At 45.5% G+C, this 27,639-nt stretch overlaps 1 protein-coding gene across 3 annotated transcripts in view; it reads left to right on the forward strand.

Annotated features, from left to right (window-relative positions):
- The window catches only part of INSR (insulin receptor), a 187,395-nt gene that overhangs the window by 148,404 nt on the left and 11,352 nt on the right, over positions 1 to 27,639 (forward strand). The window contains exons 11-17 of one of the 3 annotated variants that reach the window (XM_037994474.2): positions 698 to 733; positions 7,922 to 8,196; positions 9,197 to 9,336; positions 18,814 to 18,973; positions 22,457 to 22,559; positions 24,769 to 24,836; positions 25,897 to 26,141. In XM_037994474.2, the coding sequence (XP_037850402.2) occupies positions 698 to 733; positions 7,922 to 8,196; positions 9,197 to 9,336; positions 18,814 to 18,973; positions 22,457 to 22,559; positions 24,769 to 24,836; positions 25,897 to 26,141 (1,027 nt within the window). The remainder of the gene's footprint in view (positions 1 to 697; positions 734 to 7,921; positions 8,197 to 9,196; positions 9,337 to 18,813; positions 18,974 to 22,456; positions 22,560 to 24,768; positions 24,837 to 25,896; positions 26,142 to 27,639) is intronic. The other 2 variants (XM_037994475.2, XM_037994476.2) reach the window with 2 other exon arrangements.

Consider the following 27,639-nt stretch of genomic DNA (forward strand, 5'->3'; position numbering starts at 1 on the left):
AGTTGGAGGCTGCTGTGAGCTATGATGGCACCATTGCACTCCAGCCTGGGCAACAGAGCAAGACCCTGTCTCAAAAAGGAAAGAAAGAAAGAAAGAGAGAAAGAGAGAGAGAGCGAGAAGGAAAAAAAAGGAAAGAGAGAGAGGAAGGGAGGGAGGAAGGAAGGAAGGAAGGAGAAAAAGAAAGAGAAAGAGAAAATGAAAAGAAAAAGGAAGAAAGAAAAAAGAAAAAGGAAAGAAAGAAGAAAAAGAAAGAGGAAGGAAAAGAAAAGAAGGAAGGAAGGGGAGAGAGGGAGAGAGAACGAAAGAGGAAAGGAGAAAGAAAGAGGAAAGAAAGCAGAAAGAGAAAGAAAGAAGAAAGAAGGAAAAGAAAAGAAAAAGAAAAAAGTGCTGCCAGACTTGGAGAAGTGACTGAGTCAGTTGTGTCCACATGTAGTCACATTTGACATCCCAGGGCCACCTCCGCAGGCCGTCTCTGGGGGAGAATTTTCTCTGATTTCTCCCCCGTCCCTTGCCGGGCCCCTGCACCTGCTGTCGAAGATGTAGCTCCCTCCCTCCAGCAAGTGATGGGAGCAAGTGGTCCAGGTTCAAAGCCAAGGTGCCCTTACTCGAACACAATGTGACCTCCAAGTGTCAGAGCCCAGTGGTCTGTCTAATGAAGTTCCCTCTGTCCTCAAAGCAGTTGGTTTTATTTCCACAGAAAAACCTCTTCAGGCACTGGTGCCGAGGACCCTAGGTATGACTCACCTGTACGACCCCTGGTGCCTGCTCCGTGCAGGGCCGGCGGGGTGCCAGGCAGACGCCTCGGAGAACGCAGGGGTTTCTGTGGCTTTTTGCATGCGGTGGGCTGCTGTGCTGGAGACGAGATGCTTCACAAATTCAGAAATTCAATGCCTTCACTCTGAAATGAAATCTGGGCATGAATGGTGGGGGGAAATCTTCACTAACACACTCTTGCTAAAACATAGAAGCACGTGAGTGCTTCCTGGGTACCTCCTCCCTGCCTTCTGTTTGCAGCCACTGTTGGCTCACTAAACATCTCTTTGCACCTCCCACGTGCATTTGCAGAAGTGGGTGGGGGTCCCCAGAGTCTGAGCTCCCCGCGGCTGGGTGCCCCGACCCAGCAACTCCTATACCATGAAGGGAGGGTGGTCTGGAAACAGAATGTTTTCATGAAAGGGTGACAGGATATGAACAAAAGAACACCGTGTCGCTCACTGAATTCTACAGAGGAGAGTCAGGGACCGCTTGCTTCCTTCCTTCCTTCCTTCCTTCCTTCTTTCCTTCCTTCCTTCCTTCCTTCTTTCCTTTCTCTCTCTCTCTCTTCCTTTCTTCCTTCCTTCCTTTCTTTCTTTCTTTTCTTTCTTTCTTTCTTTCTTTCTTTCTTTCTTTCTTTCTTTCTTTCTTTCTTTCTTTCTTTCTTTCTTTCTTTCTTTCTTTCTTTCTTTCTCTCTCTTTCTTTCTTCCTTTCTTCCTTTCTTCCTTTCTTTCCTTTCTTTCCTTTCTTTCCTTTCTTTCCTTTCTTTCTCTCTTTTTTTTTTTTGTTTGAGATGGAGTTTCACTCTTGTTGCCCAGTCTGGAGTGCAGTGGTGCAATCTCGGCTCACCTCAACCTCCACCTCCCGGATTCAAGCGATTCTCCTGCCTCAGCCTCCCGAGTAGCTGGGATTATAGGCATGCGCCACCACGCCCAGCTAATTTTTGTATTTTTAGTAGAGACGGGGTTTCTCCGTGTTGGTCAGGCTGGTCTCGAACTCTCGCCCACCTTGGCCTCCCAAAGTGCTGGGATTACAGGCGTGAGCCACCGCGCCGGGCCAGGGACGTTTCTTTTCAACTCGTGTCTTAGGAGAATGAAGCAGTAGGGTCCTGGGAGAGAGGAAAACCTTGGAGAACTTGGGAGAAAGGCAAGGAGATGTTACCCATCGGGGGCTTTTGGGAGGAACAGGAGGTGAGACTAAAGAGGCAAGCTGGGACCACTTGGAGGGATTTTCTTCCTTTAGTGGAGTGTTTATTTTTTTCCAGGCACCTGTGTGGCCTGATATGACCTCTAGTGGCCATTTGCAATACTATCTGTGGCCAAGAAGGATCTAAAAATGTGTGGGCTTGGTCCAGAGTGGATCTCAATCTCAGTCCTGCTATTCATAATATTTGGGGGCCACAGCGGGACGTGGTAGCTCACGCCTGTAATCCCAACACTTTGGGAGGTCCAGGCGGGGCAATCACTTGAGGCCAGGAGTTCGAGACCAGCCTGACCAAGATGGTGAAACTCCGTCACTCCAAGAAATATAAAAATTAGCTGGACGTGGTGACACACGCCTGTAGTCCCAGCTACTTGGGAGGCCGAGGCAGGAGAATCGCTTGAACCCTGGAGGCGGAGGTGGCAGTGAGCTGAGATCTCGCCACTGCACTCCAGCCTGGGTGACAGAGCAAGACTCTGTCTCAAAAAATAAATAAATAAATAAATAAATAAATAAATAAATAATAAATACATAATAGTAATTAATAATAATAAATCATATTTGGGGTCAGACTATTCTAGGGCATGGAAACTGTCCTGGGCAGTGTCCAGCAACACTAAGCAGCATCACTGGCTTCCACTCATCTGATGCCAGTAGCATGTCTTCCCCCCAAAGTAGTAATAACCAAAAATATCTTCAGACGTTGCTAAATATCCCCCTGGGGGATGGGGGCAGAAGGACCCTTGGTTGAGACCACCAGTTTAGTGTGGGATTGTTGGATAATGAAATGCTGCCTAGGGTGGGCACCGTGGCTCATGTCTGTCATCCCAGCACTTTGGGAGGCCCAGGCAGGCGGATCACCTGAGGTCAGGAGTTCAAAACCAGCCTGGCCAACATGGCGAAACCCCATCTCTACTAAAAATACAAAACTTAGTGGGGCCATGGTGATACACGCCTGTAATCCCAGCTACTTGGGAGGCTGAGGCAGGAGAATCGCTTGAACCCAGAAATTGGAAGTTGCAGTGAGCCGAGATCACCCCACTGCACTCCAGCCTAGGCAACAGAGCAAGACTCTGTCTCAAAAAAAAAAAAAATTCTGCCTTTGTAAGAAGTAGAACACTCAGTTGATGCTTTGTCTTTTGCCACTTCATGGTCTTTTTGGTTATAATCTTTTTGGTATATAAACCCATTTGGCCTATTTGATGAGCCCGTTTTACATCTCTGGTTATTCAGGTTTCAATTTCTCAGTAGTTATTCATGAAGCACCAGCGTCTTGGTTATTTTCACAAGACCTATTGCATGTATAGAAATTATCTGAATCTTGCTCATATGGATGTATCTTTGGCTTGATCAGTGGTGGAGCTGTTTTCTTTTCCATTCTAGAATGTTGTTGGTCTTTTAATACAAAAAGACCACAAAGAAAATCTTAACAAATGCCCCCAAAGTAGGATTTGTTTTCTGACCACACATTTTCTGATGACGTTGCAATAGAAACTAAAAGTTAATTTCAAAAGTTTAAACAGAAAACTTTACTTCTTGGTGGTTAACAAACACTTACAGGCTGGGTGCAGTGGCTCACACCTGTAATCCCAGCACTTTGGGAGGCCAAGGCTTCTCACGAAGTCAGGAGCTTGAGACCAGCCTGGCCAATATGGTGAAACCCTATCTCTACTCGAAATACCAAAATTAGCCAGATGTGGTAACACGTGCCTGTGGTCCCAGCTACTCGGGAGGTTGAGGCAGAAGAATCACTTGAACCCGGGAGGCGGAGGTTGCAGTGAGCCGAGATCAGGCCACTGCCCTCCAGCCTGGGCAATAGAGCGAGACTCCATCTTAAAAAAAAAAAAAAAAAAAAAAGTTAAAAAGTTAAACACTTACATATCTATTGGGTCAAAGCAGAAATGGAAACTTCCATTGAAGTCCTTTTGGAAAATAATGAAAACGTGAATATCACATACCTTCACTTGTAGAATATTGCCAAAGCTTGGCTTTGATGTTAGTTAGCAGACTTAAATGGATTGATACATTAAGAAATAAACTTTAAACTATAAAATATAAATGTATTAGACAGGAAGGGAAAAGCAATAACAGCTAAGCCTATGGTAAACATAATCAAAGGGAAACCAGAAGGAAAGAAGATGACATAAAACTAGTGTCTGAAGAAAATTTTAATGTGTTAAGTTCTTTGGACAACTGTGCACTTGCTCAGTTTGAAAGTTTCAGCATGGTGGAAAAATTTAACTTGTCCAAATGGATTCAAAAAGAAGCAGAAAAATTAAGTGGTTATGAACCTTGGAAAAAGATATGTGTCAATTAATTTCCTCAAAAAAGTCCCTTGGCCTGGAGAGTTTTATAGACATGTTCTTTCAAGTTCTGAAAGAGCATCTATTTCCTATAATATAAAAACTATTTTAGGGCACAGAAATCTATAAAAATTATCCCAGTTCATATTATGAAATGAACATAACACCCTTAAAGAACTTGACAAAGAGGCTGGGCACGGTGGCTCACGCCTGTAATCCCAGTACTTTGGGAGGCCAAGGTGGGCAGATCACAATGTCAAGACATTGAGACTATCCTGGCCAACATGGTGAAACCCTGTCTCTACTAACAATACAAACATTAGCCAGATATGGTGGCACATGCCTGTAATCCCAGCTACTTGGAAGGCTGAGGCAGGAGAATCACTTCAACCCAGGAGGCAGAGGTTGCAGTGAGCTGAGATCACACCATTGCACACTCCAGCCTGGCAACAGAGTGAGACTCTGTCTCAAAAAAAAAAAAAAAAAAAAACTTGACAAAGATACTGCACTGAACAAAAGCCACAGGCCAAGCTAATATGTGATATTAGATTCAAATGTCCCAAATAAAACACTGCACTGGCAATATTGTTTATCCCCAAAATGCAAGGATGGTTTAAGATCAGAAGATTTGATAACATCATCTATTTCATCAAGAGGCGCAATAAGGAAGATCATATCTATTTCAATAATCTTAATTTAAAATTCCTAACTTAGAGAAAGGGGAGGAAAAAAAAAAGAGGCCACTCATAAAACTAGTAATAGAATATTTCTTCTACAAGATAAATGTTACCTAGGTTAAACCAACAGCCAAGCTAACGTCATTCTTAAAATTATTCTTAGTATACTTAGGAACAAAACAAGGAAACCCCATCTCATCATTACTAATTAACATTTCTCTGGGCATCCAGCCAATGTAATAAGACAAGAAACAGAAATTACAGTTGTAAAGAATGGAATGTGGGAAATAAAGTCATTGCTATTTGCAGAGTGTCTAGCTCAAGGGTAGGCAAACTATGGCCCATGGGCTAGCTGCCTGTTTTTGTAAATGAACTCTTATTGGAATGCAACCCCACCCACTTGTTTACACATCATCTAGGGCTGCTTTAAGCTACAATGACAGAGTAGTTGTGACAGAGGTCATTTGGCTTGCAAAACCCAAAATATTTATTATCTAGCCCTTTACGGGAAAATTTGCTGACCCCTCTTCTAGTGTATCATTAAAAACCCAAGAAAGCCAATTATGAAACTTTTAAAATGAGTTAGAGTTTGGGAAAGTAGGTACAATAGAAATAACTAAAAAAAAACTGTAGATATACCAGCAATAATTAGAATATAAAATAAGGAAAAAGATCCCTTTCCAAATTGCCATAAAACCTTAGCACAACTCATAATAACCCCATCTAGAATGACTTGTAAGGGAACAAATTTTAAAATGTTACTGATATATTAAATTGTATAAATAAACATGAAAGCCTGTATCAAACCATTTAAAGAAAGCTTACTGGCAAATGGAAAAGTGTAAGTTGTGTAGCATGATACATAAAAGGTTAATATCTTTAACGAATAAACAACACAGGAGTAAGGAAAGCACAAGGAATTCATGGAAAAACAAAGGACAAGGAGGGGACAATTCTTTGGAGAATCACAGAGAATCAATAAAGGAAAAATGAAGTCACAGTATTATAAAGATCCACAAATAACATAGTCGAGTGATAGCATATTTTTAATCTCTTGGGTTAAAAATCTAGACAAACTAAACAAACACAGAAAGAAAAAAAAAAAAAAAAAAAAAAACTGTTAAGGTTAGGGTTGCTGAGATTGTCCTGGAATGCAGTCTCATGGCCTGCTGGTGGAACCAGAAGTCAGTTTAGAGTTTCTGGACAACCATTTAGCTGTAGATATTAAGAAGCTTAAAGAGTTTCTTATCTCCCTGAACCTAGTGATATTTTCCTCTAGGAATCTACTTTGGGGAAGTAATAAGACAATCAGATAATGATCAAAGGAATATTTATAACAGCAAAAAAAAAAAAAAAAAAAAAGGGAGCCAGGCACGGTGGCTCATGCCTGTAATCTTAGCACTTTGGGAGACTGAGGTGGGTGGATCACCTGAGGTCAGGAGTTCCAGACCAGCCTGGCCAACATGGCGAAACTCCGTCTCTACTAAAAATACAAAAATTTACTGGGCATGGTGGCAGACGCCTGTAATCCCAGCTACTCAGGAGGCTGAGGCAGGAGAATAGCCTGAACCCAGGAGGTGGAAGTTGCAGTGAGCCGAGATTGCACCACTGCACTCTAGCCTGGGTGACATGAGTGAAACTCTGTCTCAGAATAAATTAAGTAAAATAAGGACGATGGTTAAGTGAATGATGACTCATGTAGTAAATGGAATATTTTACAGTCATTCATCATTTACCAAGTTTTCTGCAGGGAGCACATGCTACTTCTGTAGGTGATGGGGGAAAACCCTAACATTAAAAAGGAAAAATCCCAAAATTCTCTCTTAGTTAAGATGTTATGTTGAAAGGAAAATATTTAATAAATGCTTCCAATATAACAAGTAAACAAAGTTTACTTATAAAACAGGCTTGATGCTTATCATGTTCACACATAATATTTACAGGGAAAAAATTGCCCAAAGGAAGCAGTGGGCTGTGGATTTGTGAGTGATTTATATTTTCTTTTCTTTTCTTTCTTTTTTTTGAGGCAGAGTCTCGCTCTGTCACCCAGGCTGGAGTGCAGTGGCACAATCTTGGCTCACTGCAACCTCCGCCTCCTGGGTTCAAGCGACTCTCTTGCCTCAGCCTCCTGAGTAGCTGGGATTATAGCTGTACACCACCAGGCTCAGCTAATTTTTGTATTTTCAGTAGAGACGGGGTTTCCCCATGTTGGCCAGACTGGTCTCGAACTCCTGACCTCAGGTTATCTGCCTGCCTGGGCCTCCCAAAGTACTGGAATTATAGGCGTGAGCCACCTCGCCCAGCCTACATTTTCTCCTTTATCCTTTTTTCTTTGTATTTTAAAATTTGCTAGCTATCAACATCTGCTGTTTGATGTATCTTTTCAAGGGATGGAGAGAAGTGTGCGGATTGCCCAGATGTTTCTTGGAGTTAATCTTCCTGACCTGAGTGCTGTGATTCCTTTTCTAAAAATTACAGCTTAATCACTCAAATTATGCAGGTGCCCTAAGCAGTCATAAGAAGGAGAAGATGATTTTTTCCTGTTTAAACTGACGATGTCGATCAGTAGCTTGGACCATTGAGCAAATGCCATTTGGCAGGGCTTCCTGAAAAGCTAGACTCTTACGTGCTTTTAGTGTCTTATTTTTGTCACTGACCCTGGCTGGCCTATTTATCTGCAAAATGAAAAACCTGAAATCGAGCCTGTCGAGGGGAATATCGGTGTGTGTCTACTATTGATGGTCTTAGAAGCCCTCATCCCTCACGAGGTGGGCCTGCTCTAATCCTTCAGATACTCACAAGGGCATCTTGAAAGCTGCTCTGGGTGGTCATTCCTGGCAGTCTGCGTTGTAATCCATGTTCCCCACCGCTGCACCCTCCTGCACTCTGATCTTTCTTCTTCATCGAGCCTTTTAATTCTCCAGCGTCATTTAAAAAAAAAAAATGATGGTGATGGTGTGATCATGCACGTCCTACTGTCATTCCAGGCCATCTCGGAAACGCAGGTCCCTTGGCGATATTGGGAATGTGACGGTGGCCGTGCCCACGGTGGCAGCTTTCCCCAACACTTCCTCGACCAGCACGCCCACGAGTCCAGAGGAGCACAGGCCCTTTGAGAAGGTGGTGAACAAGGAGTCGCTGGTCATCTCCGGCTTGCGACACTTCACGGGCTATCGCATCGAGCTGCAGGCTTGCAACCAAGACACCCCTGAGGAACGGTGCAGTGTGGCAGCCTACGTCAGCGCCAGGACCATGCCTGAAGGTGGGGCTGCTGCCCTGGGGTCCGAATGTCATGCGGTGGGACACCCAGGCTGACCAAAGACAGATTCTCCACGCCCTGAGCAGTGCATATCTGTATTTTACCTTATTGGCCTTTTTTTTTTTTTTGAGACAGAGCCTTGCCCTGTTGCCCACACTGGAGTACAGTGGTGCAACCTCAGCTCACTCCAGTCTCTGCCTCCTCTGTCAAGTGATTCCCTGCTTCAGCCTCCCGAGTAGCTGGGACTACAGGTGTCTCCCACCACGCCCAGCTAATTTTTGTATTTTTAGTAGAGATGGGGTTTCACCATATTGCCCAGGCTGGTCTCGAACTCCTGGGCTCAAATGATCCACCCACCTCGGCCTCTCAAAGTGCTGGGATTACAGGCATGAGCCACCGAGCCTGGCCTTTTTTTTTTTTTTTTTTTTAATGAGATGAAGCGTTGCTCTGTCACCCAGGCTGGAGTTCAATGGTGCAATCTTGGCTCACTGCAATCTCTGCCTCCCTGGTTCAAGCAATTCTCCTGCCTCAGCCTCCCAAGTAGCTGGGACTAGAGGTGTGTGCCACCACACCTGTATTTTCAGTAGAGACAGGGTTTCACCATGTTTCCCGGGCTGGTCTCTAATGCCTGAGCTCAAATGGTCCGCCAAACTTGAGCTCCCAAAGTGCTGCGATTACAGGCATGAGCCACCATGCCAGGCCATATTTTCAAATCATAAGAGTCATAGGCAACCATTATGTAAACTTTAGAAAATATACCACTGCACTGCAGCCTGGGTGACAGAGCAAGACTCCGTCTCAAAAAAAAAGTTATATGCAGAAAGTAATCCATTTAATCTTCCTAACAATCCTGTGGGATGAGTTTTAGATGTCCATTCTCTGATGAGGAAAATGGGATGTGGGAAAATGATGTCACCAGCCCAAGGTTGCACCATGGGCAGGTGGCAGAAGTGGGATCTGATCCAACAGTTACATCCCTGCCTCTCACTTCCTCTCCTTACAGCCAAGGCTGATGACATTGTTGGCCCTGTGACACATGAAATCTTTGAGAACAACATTGTCCACTTGATGTGGCAGGAGCCGAAGGAGCCCAATGGTCTGATTGTGCTGTATGAAGTGAGTTATCGGCGATATGGCGATGAGGTAAGGCCCTTGACTCTTGGGCACACCCCTTCACACTTCAGCATGCCCCTTCAGAGTTGCCCTTGGTACCTCCTTCCTCTGCTGAAATTCTGATTCCAGTGCTTCTCTCATCAGATACTGTGTTATTAGCACTTAAAGCCTTGATATTTGACTTCCCAGGAAGATGGGTCAGAAATGCCAACCTACAAGCTTGTTAGTTTTCTTAGTTTCTCACATTGCTTTTCAGCTGTGTCCTCTAAGTTGAATGATGTCTGTCTCACACCATGACAGGAGACTCATTTCACTTTAGAAGGAGTTATTTGAGTCTTAAAACCTTATAAGTTGCTGGGCATGGTGGCTAACACCTGTAATCCAAGCATTTTGGGAGGCTGAGGCAGGCAGACCACTTGAGGCCAGGAGTTTGAGACCAGCCTGGCTAACATGGTGAAACCCCGTCTCTACTAAAAATACAAAAATTAGCCAGGTATGGTGGTGGGTACTTGTAATCCCAGCTACTCAGGAGGCCGAGGTGGGAAGCTGAGGCAGGAGAATCACTTGAACCCAGGAGGGAGAGGTTGCAGTGAGCCAAGATTGGCCATTGTACTCCAGCCTGGGTGACAAAGCGAGACTCTGTCTCAAAAACAGCAACAACAGGCCAGGCACAGTGGCTCATGCCCGTAATCCCAGCACTTTGGGAGGCTGAGGCAGGCGGATCACGAGGTCAGGAGATTGAGACCATCCTGGCTAACCCAGTGAAACTCTGTCTCTACTAAAAATGCAAAAAAAATTAGCCAGGCGTGGTGGTGGGGGCCTGTAGTCCCAGCTACTCGGGAGGCTGAGGCAGGAAAATGACGTGAACCTGGGAGGCGGAGCTTGCAGTGAGCCAAGATCACACCACTGCATTCCAGCCTGGGCGACAGAGCGAGGCTCCATCTCAAAAAAAGAAGAAGAAGAAAAAAAAAAACCACAACAACAACAACAAAAAACCTTATAAGTTACTTTTCGTTGGATGCTTCCATTCAGCCAGACACCATACAAGTGCTGGGTGAATGCAGAGACGCACAAGACACAGAATCCAATACAAACAACTCAAAAGAACCCAAACAGTTGCTAAGCTATTCCCAGAACTCACCGTATGTCCCAAACACGTTCAGCACATTACACACAGTATCTCATTGATCACATTTTATTACCTCTAGGAAATTTTGAGAGGCCCCATTATTTTTATGGACAGCCAGGCAAAAGAAAAAAAAACAAAAGGTGCTGTTAATTCTAATTTTATTTTTATTTTTTCTAGAATATAGATCCTGAGCACTGTTAAGTGCTTGTAAGATGCACTCCAATTTCAGAAATGCCAAAATGCAAAAATAACATACCTGTTGGGATTGAGGAAGTACAATACATCCTCACATTATCCCAGTGAGCTGGGTACTGAGGCTTCCAGAGTTTAAGCTGCTGCACAAAACCTGGAAGAATAGAATCAGGATCCAAATGCAAGGCTGATATTCCAATCCAGATTTGCCAATTTTTTTTAACCATAAAGGTTTGTATAGTAAACATGTTTGACTCTGTGGCCAGATGATTTCTGTTACAACTACTCAATTCCACCATTCTACTGAGAAAGCTGCTATGGGTGATACGTAAATGAATGGGTGTGGTTGTGTGCCAATAAAACTTTATATACAAAAACAAGTGGTGGGCCAGGTTTAGCTGGTGGGCCAGAGTTTGCCAACAACTAACAGAGGCTACAGCAAAATGTCTGATTTCCTGGAACTTTGAAAGAGAGTCCTCCTATAACCAGGTGGACCTCCCTCTATTTACCCCTCCTGGGACCACATCTACTCTTGGCAACCAAAGATTTTGGCTTTGACAATAATTTAGAATTGAGATTCGTACACTATGGCTTGTGGGCCAAATCTAGCTTGCAGAGCATTGTAAAGAATGTGCAACAAGACTGAGGTCAGGACGTCAAGACCAGCCTGGGCAACATGACGAAACTCCATCTCTACTAAAAATACAGAAATTAGCCAGGCGTAATGGCAGGTGTCTGTAATCCCAGCTACTCCTCGGGAGGCTAAGGCAGGGAGAATTGCTTGAACCCGGGAGACAGAGGTTGCAGTGAGCCAAGATCGTGCCACTGCACTCCAGCCTGGGTGACAGAGCAAGACTCTGTCTCAAAAAAAAAAAAAAAAAAAAAAAAAAAGAATACACAACACAGGCTATATGTGGCCCTTCACAGAAAAAGTAAACTTTCAAAAATAGCCAGTGTCCTTACTGAAATTGTCATTCTGGGCCTATTTTGGGGCCCTATTTGCTAAATGAATGGCTTGATTTGCCTTTTTTAACATTCGTTTTTAAAATAAAATCCCTTACCATACAAAGCTCAGCAAGTTTTTAATTGGCACCAACGTGCATATGCCTCTAATCCATATTCTTCAGTTACTTTCTTCTGCCTTTTGATGTCTCTGTCCACAGTAGCCTTTGGAATTATGATTTGTAGTTGCTACATAGAGTTTAATCTCATGATTGGGGTATCATTTATTTTTGGGGATTTGGATTGCCTCTGGTTTTTACCATTTTAGGTAATACAGATTTTATCTGAAAAACAGTTTCGCTTTTTGGATTGACAGTTTTAGTTACTGTTTCAGTCAGTTCTTGCTGCGTGACAAACTGCCCCCAAAGGTCCTGGTTGAAAACAAAGGACATTGGCCAGGCGCAGTGGCTCATGCCTGTAATCCCAGCACTTTGGGAGGCTGAGGCGGGTGGATCACGAGGTCAGGAGTTTGAGACCAGCCTGACCAACATGGTGAAACCCCGTCTCTACTAAAAATACAAAAATTAGCCGGGCATGGTGGTGCGTGCCTGCAATCCCAGCTACTTGGGAGGCTGAGGCAGGAGAACCACTTGAACCTGGGAGGTGGAGGTTGCAGTGAGCCGAGATCGCACCACTGCACTCCAGCCTGGGTGACAGAGACTCTATTTCAGGCAAAAAAAAAAAAAAAGACATTTATTCTTTCTTTCAATTCTGCAGGTTCACTGGGTGATTCCTTTGTCGTGGGCCAGTTTGGCTGGAGCTGGATGGCCTCATTCACGTGACTGGGGCCTCAGCTGGGGACACTTGGAGCTTTTCCCCCCATGTGTTCTCTCACTGTCCAGCGACCTAGCCCAGGCAAGGAAGGACATGCTCCATATACAAACACTTCTCAGGTCTCTGTTCACATCACATTTGCTAGTGTCCCTTTGGCAAAGTGAGCCCGTGGCTAAGCCCAGAGTAAGGAAGTGCAATGCATCCTCTGAGTATCTCAGTGAGCTGGATACTGAGGCTGCCAGAGTCTCATAGACACAGAAAGTCATGATTCCCTGGGGGCCATAATTGCAAAATTTATTAATATATTATCCTATATGTATTAATCCTGTAGGTCCTAAGGAAATCATTCAAATTTGGGGCAGGGAACAAAGCTCTATGCACAAGATTTTCATCAGTAGCAAAATATGCAAACCACTAGACATCCATCCATTGGAGAACGGACACATGGAAGATGGGGCAGCCATAGAATTGGTGGATGAAGAGCCATTTAAAACAATGTTTGGGAGCCAAGCATGGTGGCTCATGCCTATAATTCCAGTGACTCAGGAAGCTGAGGTGGGAGGATTGCTTTGAGGCCAGGAGTTTGAGACTGGGCAACATAGCCAGACCCCATCTCTGGAAAAAAATTTTCAAAATTAGCTAGGTGTGGTGGTCTGTGCCTATAGTTCCATCTGCTTGGGAGGCTGAGGAGAGAATTGCTTGAGCTCAGGAGCTCCAGGTTATAGTGGGCTATGACTCAGTCACTACACTCCAGACTGGGTGACAGAGCAAGAAGACTCTGTCTCCAAAAAACTAAGATGAAATGTTTGGGATGACGTTTGTTCAGTGTAATGTAGAAGTTAAAATTACACACTCTGGAATTTAGTTCCTTTGTGTTACCCCCCAGCAGTTAAGAATCCCCCTGTATCCAAACTAACTTATGACAGAGGAAAAGCTTATTAGCTCCCAGAGCTGAACAACTGAGGAGCTTCAGGAATAGCTGGATCTTTGGGTCGGTTGCATCTTTTTTTTTTTTTTTTTTTTTTTTTTTTGAGATGGAGCCTCATTCACTCTGTCATCCAGGCTGGAGTGCAGTGGTGCAATCTCAGCTCACTGCAACCTCCGCCTCCCGGGTTTAAGTGATTTTTCTGCCTCAGCCTCCTAAGTAGCTGGGATTACAGGCACCCACCACCACACCCAGCTAATATTTGTATTTTTAATGGAGACAGGGTTTCACCATGTTGGCCTGGCTGGTCTCGAACTCCTGACCTCAGGTAATCCACCTTGGCATCCCAAAGTGCTGGGATTACAGGTGTGAGCCACCACGCCTGGCCTGGGTGGGTTACATCTTAAGGCTCCTGGCAGTGAGCCCAGTAGCCCCTGGCTGTCCACCTGTGGTTGCAGTGGTTCCAAACCTCATTTCTTTGCAGTGCCAAACCCAGAGGAAGACAGAGTGCATCCCAGCATTCCCAGCTAGACTGAGGTCATGTGACACCCAATGCCCAATCATGTGACCAGAGGAATGCTGTGTGCTGATTGGCTTGGGCATGAGGGTTTTTTTTTTTTTTTTTTTTAATTTAGAAACAGCTTTATTGAGATGTAACTTACATAACATAATATTCACTCCCACCGCATGCTAGAGAGAATTTTGTAAATGTAGTAAAATTATACTCCAACAATATAAATTGTGTACATAAAAATAAAGTTTTAGGCCGGGAGCAGTGGCTCACGCCTGTAATCCTAGCACCTCAGGAGGGCGGATCACCTGAGGTCAGGGTTCAAGACCAGCCTGGCCAACATGGTGAAACCTTGTGTCTACTAAAAATACAAAAATTAGCTGGGCGTGGTGGTGTGCGCCTGTAATCCCAACTACTCAGGAGGCTAAGACAGGAGAGTCGCTTGAACCCCGGAGGCAGAGATTGCAGTGATCCAAGATCACACCACTGCACGCCAGCCTGGGTGACAGAGTGAGACTCCATCTCTCTCTATATATGTAAATAAATAAAATTGTACGTCACTTTTTTTTCTTGATCAAAGCAATGCTAGGTAATTAAGGAAATTGTTGGCAATAACAGAAATGTGTCTATGAAAAGGTTCTTAAGAAGGTGACTGTAACCTCACATTCTCCTTTCATTTTCTCCCCCTTCTCTGCTTCTCTCTAGGGTGAACAGAATTGGACTGGGTGGGATTGGGGTTGTACTGTGTGGGGCAGAGGCTGTTGGGGATTCGTGGTGGGAATTTCTAATAGTGACCCTTGGGTCCCAGGAACAGGAGACACAGGCCAGTCAAAGGCATGGGAAAAAGCTAGGAGAAGTTAGGATTCGAGTTAAATCCAATGCAGACAGGGTGGCCAGTTGTCTAGGTTTAGCCAGGACTGAGGGCTCCCTGGGATGTGAGATTTTCAGTGTCCACACTCAGAAAGTTCTGGGTGAACAGGGACAAGTTGGACACAGAAACAGAAAAAAAAATCAAGGAGGATCTGCAGTGGAAACAGGCATTGTTCACTCTGCAGAATCTGTATCCTTGTTGTCAACAATGCCCTGAACTTCCTTTGGAAGCTGCTCGTCTCCCTTGAGTGGCTCTCACCTCCCACCTTCAACCCCACCCTGGTACCAGGACAGAACACAAAATTCAGCCCCAAATTAGCCGTGACAAAAATGCAAATCAAGAGCACAGTGCGATACCACTTCATGCCCACGAGCATGGCAAAAAACAAAAAGATGGATAGTAATTAGTGTTGGTGAGGATGAGGAGAAATCAGAACCCTCATACGTTGCTGGTGGGAATGTAAAATGGCACATCTGCTTTAGGAAGGAGTTTGGCATTTCTTTCTTTCTTTCTTTCTTTCTTTCTTTCTTTCTTTCTTTCTTTTTTTTTTTTAGACAGAGTCTATCTCTATAGCCCAGGCTACAGTGCATTGGTGCAATCTCAGTTCACTGCAACCTCCGCTTCCTGGGTTCGAGTGATTCTCCTGCCTCAGCCTCCTGAGTATCTGGGACTACAGGAGCCCACCATCACACCCGGCTAATTTTTGTCTTTTAGTAGAGATGGGGTTTCACCGTGTTGGTCAGTCTGGTCTCGAACTCCTGACCTCGTGATCCACCCACCTTGGCCTCCCAAAGTGCTGGGATTACAGGTGTGAGCCACCGCGCCCGGCCGGTGAGTGTTATGTTGTTTTTTCTTTTGCTAGTTTCATAAACAAAGCCACCTCTAGCTATTTAATTGCATTTTTTTTTCAGTATCTCCCTTAAAAAAATTTTTTTTAGAGACAGAGTCATGCTGTGGCACGCCCCGTCATCCCAGTTACTCAGGAGGCTGAGGCAGGAGAATCGCTTGAACCCAGGAGGCGGAGGTTGCAGTGAGCCAAGATGCCAAGATCTCGCCACTGCACTCCAGCCTGGGCGACGAGAGCGAAACTCCGTCTCCCAAAAAAAAAAAAAAACAGAAGGTGCATTTCCCCTTTGTCCCCCATAGCAGCTACCTTGGGTTTCTATATTTGCTTATTCATCCCTCTCTACTCGGTGACTCATTCCACTTGGAAGAAACTTTGGACTGGAGTTCCCCGCCCCCACCCCTGCCATCAGACTGATTTGTTTTCTTGCTGTTACTGTCACATGATAAGCACGGGGTTGTTGGCTTTTTTTTTTTTTTTTCTAAAACGTTTATTTCTCTTCTCCACTCTCCACCCCCCTCCTAAATGTTCCAGCCCGGTTCTCTGCATATACTATTAGCTTGAAACTGTTTCGAAAACTTTTCAGAGTTTTGGCTCGAGGAAGCTTGCAGGTTCATGGTCTTATTCCCGAGAGCCTCCTGTCTCTTCTCGGAAGTTCTCGGGTTTATCTCTAGTTACATGCTTATCACAAGGTATGTTTCGCACTTTGCGAATCTCCATTTGGGTGGATCCCAACTGTTTTATCCCCACTCTTTCATTTATTTATTTATTTACTTATTTTATTTTATTTTGAGGCGAAGTGTACCACATTTTCTTTTTCTTTTTCAGACAGTCTCGCTCTGTTACCCAGGCTGGAGTGCAGTGTTGCGATCTCAACTCACTGCAAACTCCGCCTCCCGGGTTCAAGTGAATCTCCTGCCTCAGCCTCCCGAGTAGCTGGGATTACAGGCACCCGCCACCACGCCCAGCTAATTTTTGTATTTTTAGTAGAGACAGGGTTTCACTATGTTGGCAAGGATGGTCTCGATCTCTTGACCTCGTCATCTGCCCTCCTTGGCCTCCCAAAGTGCTGGGATTACAGGCATGAGCCACACCGTGCCTGGCCTAATGAGTAAAAAAAAAAAAAAAAACGAAAGGCAGCACCATGGCAAAGAAAGAACTTTTTTATTTGTCCTTAGACATTAAGCCCATTTATCTATTTGGTTCTGATGCGGCAGAGGCCGAAAGTTGCAGGGAAAGGCAGGAAATCTGGCATAGACCCTGCAGATCCTTCATTTCCACCCTTTTCTAATTTTGCTGGAGACATGGCAAAATTATTCTGCCGTGGTCTTAAGGAGAAGTTATAAAGCCAGACAGTTCTCTTTTTTTTCTTTTTTCTTTTTCTTTTTTTTTCTTTGAGACGGAGTTTTGCTCTATCGCCCAGGCCGCAATGCAGTGGTGTAATCTCGGCTCACTGCAAGCTCCGCCTCCCGGGTTCATGCCATTCTCCTGCCTCAGCCTCCGGAGTAGCTGTAGAGCCAGACAGTTCAAGAGCTGGCCCTGCCACTTTGCAGCTATGATACCGCAGACAAACCATATAATGTCTTAAACCAGGGGTCAGTCAGTAAACTATATCCCATAGGCTAAATGTGGCCTGCTGCCTGATTTGTAATGATTTGTGAGCTGGGAATCACTTCTGCATTTTATTTATTTATGTATTTATTTTTGAGATGGAGTCTTGCTCTGTCACCCAGACTGGAGTGCAGTGGCACAGTCTCGGCTCACTGCAACCTCCGTCTCCCGGGTTCAAGTGATTCTCCCGTCTCAGCCTCTGAGTAACTAGGATTACAGGTGTACACCACCAGGTCCAGCTAATTTTTGTATTTTGGGTAGAGACAGGGTTTCACCATCTTGACCAGGCTGGTCTCGAACTCCTGACCTCAAGTGATCTGCCCACCTCAGCCTCCCAAAGTGTTGGGATTATAAGCATGAGCCACCATGCCCTGCCCACTTTTGCATTTTAAAATGGTCAGGGAAAAAAACAATCAAAGGAAGAATAAGGAGAGATGTGAATCAAAGGGTGCGAAGTTTCAGACAGGAATACGTTCTTGGAATCCATTGCTCTGTACATGAATGGTGACTGTAGCTAATAACACATATTGCAAAATGGCTAGAAGAATACATTTTAAATATTCTCACAACAAAGAAATAAGTACATGAACTGATGAGCATTTAATTAGCTTGTTTTAATCATTCCACAATTTATACTGTATTATAACTTTACACTGTATCCCATATGTGTATGCCACTATTATTTTTATTTTTGTTTATTTATTTTAGAGACAGGGTCTAGCCTGTCACCCAGGCTGGAGTGCAGTGGAGCTTTCATAGCTCACTGCACCCTTGACCTCCTGGGCTCAAGTGATTCTCCCACCTTAGCCTCCTGAGTAGCTGGGACTACAGGCACGAACCACTGTGCCTGGCTAATTGTTCTGTTCTCTGTGGAAATGGGGTCTCACCATGTTGCCCAGGTTGGTCTCTAATTCCTGGGCTCCAGTGATCCTCCCATCATGGCCTTCCATGATTACAGGCATGAGCCACTGTGCCAGACCTATATAACTGTTGTCAATTAAAAATAAAACAAATGATCTTTAGAAAGATAATATTATAGAAAATAATATTAATAGAAAATAGATAATAGGGCTGGGTGTGGTGGCTCATGCCCGTAACCTCAGCACATTGGGAGGCCGAGGTGGGCAGATCACTTGAGGTCAGGAGTTTGAGACCAGCCTGGCCAACATGGTAAAACCCTGACTCTACTGAAAATGCAAAATTAGCTGGGCATGGTGGTGGGTGCCTGTAATCTCAGCTATTCAGGCGGCTGAGGCAGGAGAATCGCTTGAACCCAAGAGGCGTAGGTTGCAGTGAGCCGAGATTGCGCCATTGCACTCCAGCCTGGGCAACTAGAGTGAAACTCTGTCTCAAAAAAAAAAAAAAGAGAAAGAAAAAAGAAAAGAAACCATCAAGGTCTAATGCTCGGCTTCTGGCTTAGGAAGTCTGGCCCTTTCCAATAATGATCATCTCTGTATCTATATCCTTATCCCTAGCACTGTGGTTATAAAATTCTGCAATTCTCAAAGTCACTTGTGTCTTAGTCTGTGCTTTGCTGCCTTGGCGTCATTTCTGAGCAGGATCCTGGCTGTGAGCTCCCTGCTAGGGGCGGACACTCCCAAATGTGCAAAACTCAGCCACCCTCTTCCTCCTCCTCTCTTCCTTCCAGGAGCTGCATCTTTGTGTCTCCCGCAAGCACTTCGCTCTGGAACGGGGCTGCAGGCTGCGCGGGCTGTCGCCGGGGAACTACAGCGTGCGAGTCCGGGCCACCTCCCTCGCGGGCAACGGCTCCTGGACGGAACCCACCTATTTCTACGTGACGGACTATTGTAAGTCTCCGTGGCAGCCTCAGCTAGTTGGGGCTGTGCTTAGCACTGAGCATGGTGGGACATTTAAGAGGATGACATGGAGAGGCCACAGGTGCTGGTCCTGGCCTTGACTCTCCAGCCTACCAGCTGCCGCTGTGTGACTGGGGCTAGGTGCTTGCCCTCTCTGATCCTGCACTTTTTTTTATTTTTATTTTTGAGATGGATGCTTGTTCTGGAGTGCAGTGGCACCATCTCGGCTCACTGTAGCCTCCACCTTCCAGGTTCAAGTGATTCTCCCACCTCAACCTCACAGTAACTGGGACTACAGGTGCACACCACCACGCCTGGCTAATTTTTGTATTTTTAGTAGAGATGGCATTTCACCACGTTGGCCAGCTGGTCTCAAACTCCTGACCTCAAGTGATCCACCCACCTCAGCCTCCCAAAGTGCTGGAATCACAGGCATGAGTCACCATGCCTGGACTGATCCTGCACTTTAAAAAAAAAAAGAAAAAGCACTTTTATTTTTGTTTCAGAGGTACTTATGCAGTTCATTATATAAGTAAATTGTGTGTCGTTGGGGGTTTGCCGTACAGATAATTTTGTCACCCATGTCATCAGCATAGTGCCAGATAGGTCATTTTTTGATCCTTTTCCTCTTCTCACCCACCACTCTCAAGTAGGCACCTGTGTTAGTCTGTACTCACACTGCAATAAAGAAATACCTGGCTGGGCACAGTGGCTCACACCTGTAATCCCAGCACTTTGGGAAGCCAAGGTGGGCCGATCACTTGAGGTCAGGAGTTTGAGACCAGCCTGGCCAACATGGTGAAACCCCATCTCTACCAAAAAATACAAAAATTAGCTGGGCATGGTGGTGTGTGCCCATAGTCCAGTTGGGAGGCTGAGGTGGGAGAATTGCTTGAACTGGGGAGGCAGAGGTTGCAGTGAGACGAGATTGCACCACTGCACCCCAGCTTGGGCAACAGAGCGACACCCTGTCTCAAAAAAAAAAAAAAAAAGAGAGACAGACAGGAAGGAAAGAAAGAAAAAAAAGAAGAAAGGAAGGAGGGAAGGAAAGAAGGAAGGAAGGAAGGAGAAAGAGAGGGAAAGAAAGAAAGAGAAGGAAAGAAAAAAAAAGAAAAAGAAAGAAAGAGAAAGAAAGGAAAGAAAGAAAGAAAGAAAGAAAGAAAGAAAGAAAGAAAGAAAGAAAGAAAGAAAAAAAAAAGAAAAGAAAACAAAACAAAAGAAAAGAAAAGAAAAGAAAGAGGATGGGCACGGTGACTCATGCTTGTAATCCCAGCACTTTGGGAGTCCATGGTGGGCAGATCATGAGGTCAGGAGTTTGAGACCAGCCTAGCTAATATGGTGGAACCCTGTTTCTACTAAAAATTAAAAAAAAATTAGCCGGGCATGGTGATGTGTGCCTGTAATCCCAGCTACTTGGGAGGCTGAGGCAGGAGAATTGCTTGAACCCGGGAGGTGGAGGTTGCAGTGAGCCGAGATCATGCCACTGCACTCCAGCCCGGGCAATGCAGTGAGACTCTGTCTCAAAAAATAAAAAAAGAAAGAGTGAAAGATAGAGAGAAGAAAAAGAAAGAGAAGGAAAGAAAGGAAAAGAAAAAAGAAAAGAAGGAAGGAAGGAAAGAAAAAAGAAAAGAAGAGAAGAGAAAAAAGAAAAGAAAAGAAGCCTGAGACTAGGACTCAGTAATTTATAAAGAAAAGAGGTTTAATTGGCTCCCAGTTCTGCAGACAGTACAGGAACCATGATGCTGGTATCTGCTCAACTTCTGAGGAGGCCTCAAGAAACTTTCAATCATGGTGGAAGGCGAAATGGGAGCAAGGTGTTAAGACAGGGGGGATGGTGCTATACACTTTTTAAACCACCAGATCCCATGAGAACCCACTCATTATACAGCACCCAGGAGGGATGTTGCTAACCCATTAGAAACTGCCTCCATGATCCAATCACGTCCCACCCGGCCACTCCTCCAACATTGGGGATTGCATTTCCACAAGAGCTTTGGGTGGGGACACAGATCCAAACCATATCAGTCCCGGTGTCTACTGTTCCTTTCTTTCTGTCCATGTGTGCTCTGTGTCTTACTCTCACTTATGGGGGAGAATATGAGGTAGTTGGTTTTGTGTTCCTGTGTGAATTCAATTAGCATAATCACCTCCAGCTCCATTCATGTTGCTGCAAAGAACATGATCTCATTCTTTTTTATGGCTGTGTAGTATTCCATGGTGTGTATGTATCACATTTTCTTTATCTGGCAATCCTGCACTTGCTCATCTGTACATGGAGATAATAACAGAACCACTCCAGGAGGTGGAGGGACATTTTAATGACACACATGTTAAGTGCCTGGCCCCTGTTGCTAGCGTCTCCATCTTTGTTATTAGAGTCTTTCGGCTGGGTGTGGTGGCTCACACCTGTAATCCCAGCACTGTGGGAGGCTGAGGCAAGAGGATTGCTTGAGGATAGGCATTAGAGACCGGCCTGAGTAACATAGCAAGACTCTGTCTCCACAAAAAGATACAAAAATTAGCCAGCTGTGGTGGTGCATGCCTGTAATCCCAGCTACTTGGGAGGCTGAGACAGGAGGATCACTTGGGCCCAGGAGTTTGAGGTTGCGGTGAACTGTGATCATGCCACTATACTCCAGCCTGGTGACAGAGCAAGACCCTGTCTCTAAAACATAAAAATCAAAAGAATTTTACGTCTGTCAAAAGTCATGCTGGTGTCGAGACTAGCTATATAATTTGCAAGACCCAGTGAAAAATGAAAATGCAGAGCTCCTTGCTTTAAAATTATTAAGAATTTGGCTGGCCGCGGTGGCTCACGCCTGTCATCCCAGCACTTTCGGAGGCTGAGGCGGGAGGATCGCCTGAGGTCAGGAGTTTGAGACCAGCCTGGCCAACAAGGTGAAACCCCATCTCTACTAAATGTACAAAAATTAGCTGGGCGTGGTGGTGCACGCCTGTAATCCCAGCTACTCGGGGAAGCTGAGGCAGGATAATCGCTTGAACCTGGAAGGAGGAGGTTCCAGTGAACCAAGATCGTGCCACTGAACTCTAGCCTGGGTGGGTGTCAGAGCAAGACTCCGTCACAAAAATAAGTAACTAAATAAAGATTAAAATAAAATGAATAAGCATTTCAGAGGGGCAGCAGCACAGCATTAAACTGACAGTATGGTGTCCTGCATCCACTGCCTGAGATGTGGGAGGGGTGGAAATGAGCAGTGATTTGGGAGTAGGGGTGGGGAACAGTGTGCTACCGGAATACTGACCTCTGAGCCCACTGCCTGGTCCTACTGAACCCACGGGACTGTTGTGGGACTGCTGGAAAAATCAGGGTATGGAAGAGTAGCAGAGAAGTTCATGGACAAGGGAGGGAGGAAACAGGGTGGCCCACCCATTCCAGGAGTGGATGTGGTTTTTGGTGTTAAGTTTCTTGGGAACACATTGATATGAAACATATATTTTCTTATTCTATTTCAGTAGATGTCCCGTCAAATATTGCAAAAATTATCATCGGCCCCCTCATCTTTGTCTTTCTCTTCAGTATTGTGATTGGAAGTATTTATCTATTCCTGAGAAAGAGGTGAGTTGAGTGAGTTCAGTGGTGTGCTGGGAACCATTGGTTCTCTGGGGGAAAATATGCCTCGATATAGGTATAGGTATATGTAAGTTTATTATGAATTTTACTGATATAGGATGTGTAACGTGCAATTTACAGATAATTGTCATAATACGATATATACAACTCTTTATTGTAAATTTTCTCTAGCCAGTTGATTCTCACAGAATGTTTTTGTTGATTTTTTTGCCCAAACCTTTATATCTGAAGCCAACCTATTATTGCAATTAATTAAACAAGTATAGCTCCAATGTGAATGTTGATTAATTTTTCAAAATTTACATTAAAGAGTAGGACATGGCTGGGCACAGTGGCTCACGCCTGTAATCCTAGCATTTTGGGAGGCCGAGGCGGGTGAATCACCTGAGGTCAGGAGTTTGAGACCAGCCTGGCCAACATGGTGAAACCTCATCTCTACTAAAAATACTAAGAAATTAACTGGGCGTGGTGGTAGGTGCCTGTAATCCCAGCTACTCAGGAGGCTGCGGCAGGAGAATTACTTGAACCTTGGAGGTGGACGTTGCAGCTAGCCAAGATCCCGCCATTGCACTCCAGCCTGGGCAACAGAGTGAGACTCCATCTCAGAAAAAAAAAAAAGAAAAAAAGAGTAGGACAAAACTGAAATAAGACATAGATGTTCATCAGTGATATGAGTGATGCCTTTGCTGAGTCAGATAATAATTTTTAAATACCAGAAGAACATTTTCTTAATGTTTTGTGCCATGTGCAATATCACAGTTGCAGACATGACTTGCTTTTAAGTTTAATCTACATGATTAAACATTTTTCTCGGCTGGGCGCGGTGGCTCACACCTGTAATCCCAGCACTTTGGGTGGCCGAGGCGGGCGGATCGTGAGGTCAGGAGTTCGAGACCAGCCTGACCAACAGGGTGAAACCCCGTCTCTACTAAAAATACAAAAATTAGCAGGGTGTGGTGGTGTGCGCCTGTAATCCCAGCTCCTCAGGAGGCCGAGGCAGGAGAATCGCTTGAACCCGGGAGGCAGAGGTTGCAGTGAGCTGAGATCGCACCATTGCGCTCCACCCTGGGCAACAGAAGGAGACTCTGTCTCAAAAACAAAACAAAAAACATTTTTCTCATCACTTTCTCAAGCCTGGACAAACAACAGAACAACAAATCCAGTCCCAAGTTACAGCTTTTGCCAGTTTCTGTAATGTAAATATTCCCAGCATGTCTAATTTCAAGCTGTAGACATAATATTACTGAGCACAGTGTCGGAAAGAGACACATGATAGCTCCCCATTGAATTCACCCTATGGATACAATATGGTGTGTAAATGATATAAGGTAAATAACCTCAACTGCATTGATCATAGTAAAATGGAGTATGACAGTTAGAAAGTGATGAGTTTTGAGCATGTATTGTCTTTGCTTTTAGGGTAATTTATTTAATTGTAAGCCTCTATAATTTACATTTTTTGTTCTATTTGGAAGGCATTGTACAATTTAAAATTTAATGATGCTTGTATTTAATAACTGACTCACTTGTTTCCTGAAAATTTAATAATTGTTTCTCATCAGTCGAGGTGAGTTCGCTGTAGAACAGTACTGGGTGAGTGGCTTTTAAGTGTTACATAGATGGCCATAAATTATAATAAAAGCCAGCCAGAGCCCTGCATGGTCGTGCACATCTGTAATCCCAGCCACTCGGAAGGATGAGGCAGGAGGATCACTTGAGACCAAGAGTTCAAGACCAGCCTGGGCAACATAGCGAGACCCTGTCTCTACGAAATTTTAAAAATTAGCCAGGTGTGGTGGTGAGCACCTGTATTCCCAGCTATTCAAAAAGCTGAGGTGAGAGGATCTCTGGAGCCCAGAAGGTCGAGACTGCAGTGAGCTATGAGTAAACCACTGCCGTCCAGCCACAACACAGCAAGACTCCAACTCTGAAATGTGAAAACAAAACAAAACAAAAACACCCAGGGAGGGATGAGTGCTGCTGCCATGTTGATGCATTTAAGTACTTGTCTGATGGGCTTCCATTCAAAACATAAGGGTCCCCCATCCCTGCCCTGGACTGCACCTAGAATTATGGGGATTCTGCTCGTAAGGGCTGCCATTTGCCTTGAGGAGTCTTGTATGAAACCCCTTTCTGGAGACCTGCAGAGTCCCATGAGAACCTCAAGCTAATGTGCCTCATTTTTCTCCTCCAGGCAGCCAGATGGGCCTCTGGGACCGCTTTACGCTTCTTCAAACCCTGAGTATCTCAGTGCCAGTGATGGTGAGTACCATCCCTTCCCTGTGGGTGACCAGTACCCTACTCAACAGCTTCCTTTGCCTTCACCATTGAGTGAGAGTGAAGGATGGGTTCCCCAGGGAGGCCAAGAAAAGCCCTCTTAGTCATTTGAGCTTGCCAAACTGCCCTCGCTGCAGAAACCTCATTATGGTGTGCATGTGGACACATGGTATTTGGCACCTGCCTGGATGGGCTCATCTAGCCGGTCTGGGACCCTTGGATGGGGTCGACAACTTGGGCTGAGCTCAGCTGGGCGGTTCTTCTTCTGGTCTTGCCTGGCTTCACCCATGTAGCTACATTTTGCTGGTGTGTCAGCTAGCACTTGGTAGTCTTAGATGATTTCACTCACATGTCTGGTGGTCGGCAGGCTGGGTGGTCCCAACGTGGGGGCCCTAAGCTGGGGGAGGCTGAGCCTCACTCTGTCCATGTGGCCTCTTAGGCTTCAGCAGGCTGGCCTAGGCTTCATTACATGGTACTCTGTTGGTTCCTAGTAGCAAGAGAGGGCAAGCTCCAGGGCAATAGTCCATTCTGAGTTTCTGCTTGGGTTGTTCCTGCTGATTCCCATTGACCAAAATAACTCACAAGGCCATGCCCAGAGCCAAGGGGTGGTGAGATAGACTCCACCTTTTCATGGGAAGAGCTGCCAAGTATCCTGGCTTTTTTTTTACCCCCAACCTATTACAACCTGTCTTCCATCCCCTTGGCACTTTGCAGAAACAGTAGTCTCAGGTGGGAAGTAGCACCATTCCGTGGCAAGGGTCTGAAATCAGACAAGAAGGATGGGGATGCAGGTTTGCCTCAGGACATATTGACCAGGATCTTGAATCGGTTGTGGCTCCTTCCTTGAGTCTCTGCCATGCCCTCTCCATGGGTGCAGATGCCTGTCCTGTTCTCAGCCATACGCCCAGTGCCTGGCATGGGTCCTGGATCACAGAACTCACTTCATGAGTGTTTTCGAGGGGGTTTGGGTGAGGGCTTGGGTGGAAGGTGGCTGCAGACCCCCAAGGGATCAGCCAAAGATGCTGTGTAGATAAGTGAGAAGTAGTGTTTCCATGCTCTGTGTACGTGCCGGACGAGTGGGAGGTGCCTCGAGAGAAGATCACCCTCCTTCGAGAGCTGGGGCAGGGCTCCTTCGGCATGGTATATGAGGGCAACGCCAGGGACATCATCAAGGGTGAGGCAGAGACCCGCGTGGCAGTGAAGACGGTCAACGAGTCAGCCAGTCTCCGAGAGCGGATTGAGTTCCTCAATGAGGCCTCGGTCATGAAGGGCTTCACCTGCCATCATGTGGTGAGTCCAGCGGGGGTGGGACACGGGCTGGCTTTCCTGCCCCTACCCTCTCTCTGCCTCCTCCTCCTGCACAGAGTGACAGAGGACACTGGGTGTAACCTCCTGCCCAACCCCCACTCTACTACTCATCCTAAAGGTGTGGGGAGGGATTGTTCCCTTCTCAAATCACATCCTCTCCCACTTCGCCTGGAACCAGACTCTATCACTGTCTTATCACTTTCTGGAATGCTTCATTGCTTTCCAGATTCTTTCATCACTTTCTAGAATCTTCCATCATTTTCTGGAATCTTCTACCACTTTCTGGACTCTTCCATCATTTTCCAGAATCTTCCGTTGCTTTTTAGACTCCTCCATTTCTTGCTTTTTCCTGGCACCTTTGTAACCCAGGACCACACAGAGGTCCACCTCATACCACCTGCCATCATTCCTACTCTCCCTTGAAGGCAGCATGAACTCTTCCTGCCTTTCTGCTCTTTTGTTTCTCTTTCAGTCCCATGTGCTTTCATCCTTGCCACACATATTTGTGGGGCATTTAAAACCCTGCTCTTGTCCCTGCGATACAGTGGATTCCTGCCCCTGTAGAGCTTCCAAAACAGGAGGTGGAGATAGACTCCAAAACCTTTATTTTTATTTTTATATATTTTAAAGACAGAGTCTCTGTCTGTCACCCAGGGTGGAGTACAGTGGCACAATCTTGGTTCACTCAACCTCTGCCTCCCGGGTTCAAGCAATTCTCCTGCCACGTCTTCCTGAGTAGCTGGGATAACAGGAGCCCACCACCACACCCGGCTAATTTTTGTATTTTTAGTAGAGATGGGATTTTGCCATGTTGGCCAGACTGGTCTCGAACTCCTGACTTCAGGTGATCCACTGGCCTCAGCCTCTCAAAGTGCTGGGATTACAGGCATAAGCCACCGTCCCCGGCCGACTGCAAACCCTTTATACATTAGGAGAAAATGCTATGGAAACATGAAGAAAGGGAGGAAAGAAGGGTTGGACAAGGGTGTATTTGAGCAAAGACTTAAAGGACATGAGGAGCTGGGCCCTGTGGATGTGGCAGGGAACAGAGAGCCAGGCAGAGAGAATGGTTAAAATACAAAGGCCTGGCTGGGTGTGGTGGCTGTAATCCCAGCACTTTGGGAGGCTGAGGCAGGCGGATCACCAGAGGTCGGGAGATCAAGACCAACCTGACCAACATGGAGAAATCTTGTTTCTACTAAAAATACAAAAATTAGCCGGGTGTGCTGGTGGGTGTCTGTAACCCCAGCTACTTGGTAGACTGAGGCAGGAGAATTGCTTGAACCTGGGAGGCGAAGGTTGCAGTGAGCGGAGATCACGCCACTGCACTCCAGCCTGGGTAAGAGAGTATGATTCCATCTCGAAAATTAAAAATAAAAAAAAAAAAAATACAAAGGCCTATCTGTCTGCTGTCCAGATGGGTCTGTCTGCTCCCCTAGACCAGGGCTGAGCACACTGCATCCAGGCCACAGGGTGCTGT

Source organism: Chlorocebus sabaeus, chromosome 6 (assembly GCF_047675955.1).
Source record: "Chlorocebus sabaeus isolate Y175 chromosome 6, mChlSab1.0.hap1, whole genome shotgun sequence".
Lineage (NCBI taxonomy): Eukaryota > Metazoa > Chordata > Mammalia > Primates > Cercopithecidae > Chlorocebus > Chlorocebus sabaeus.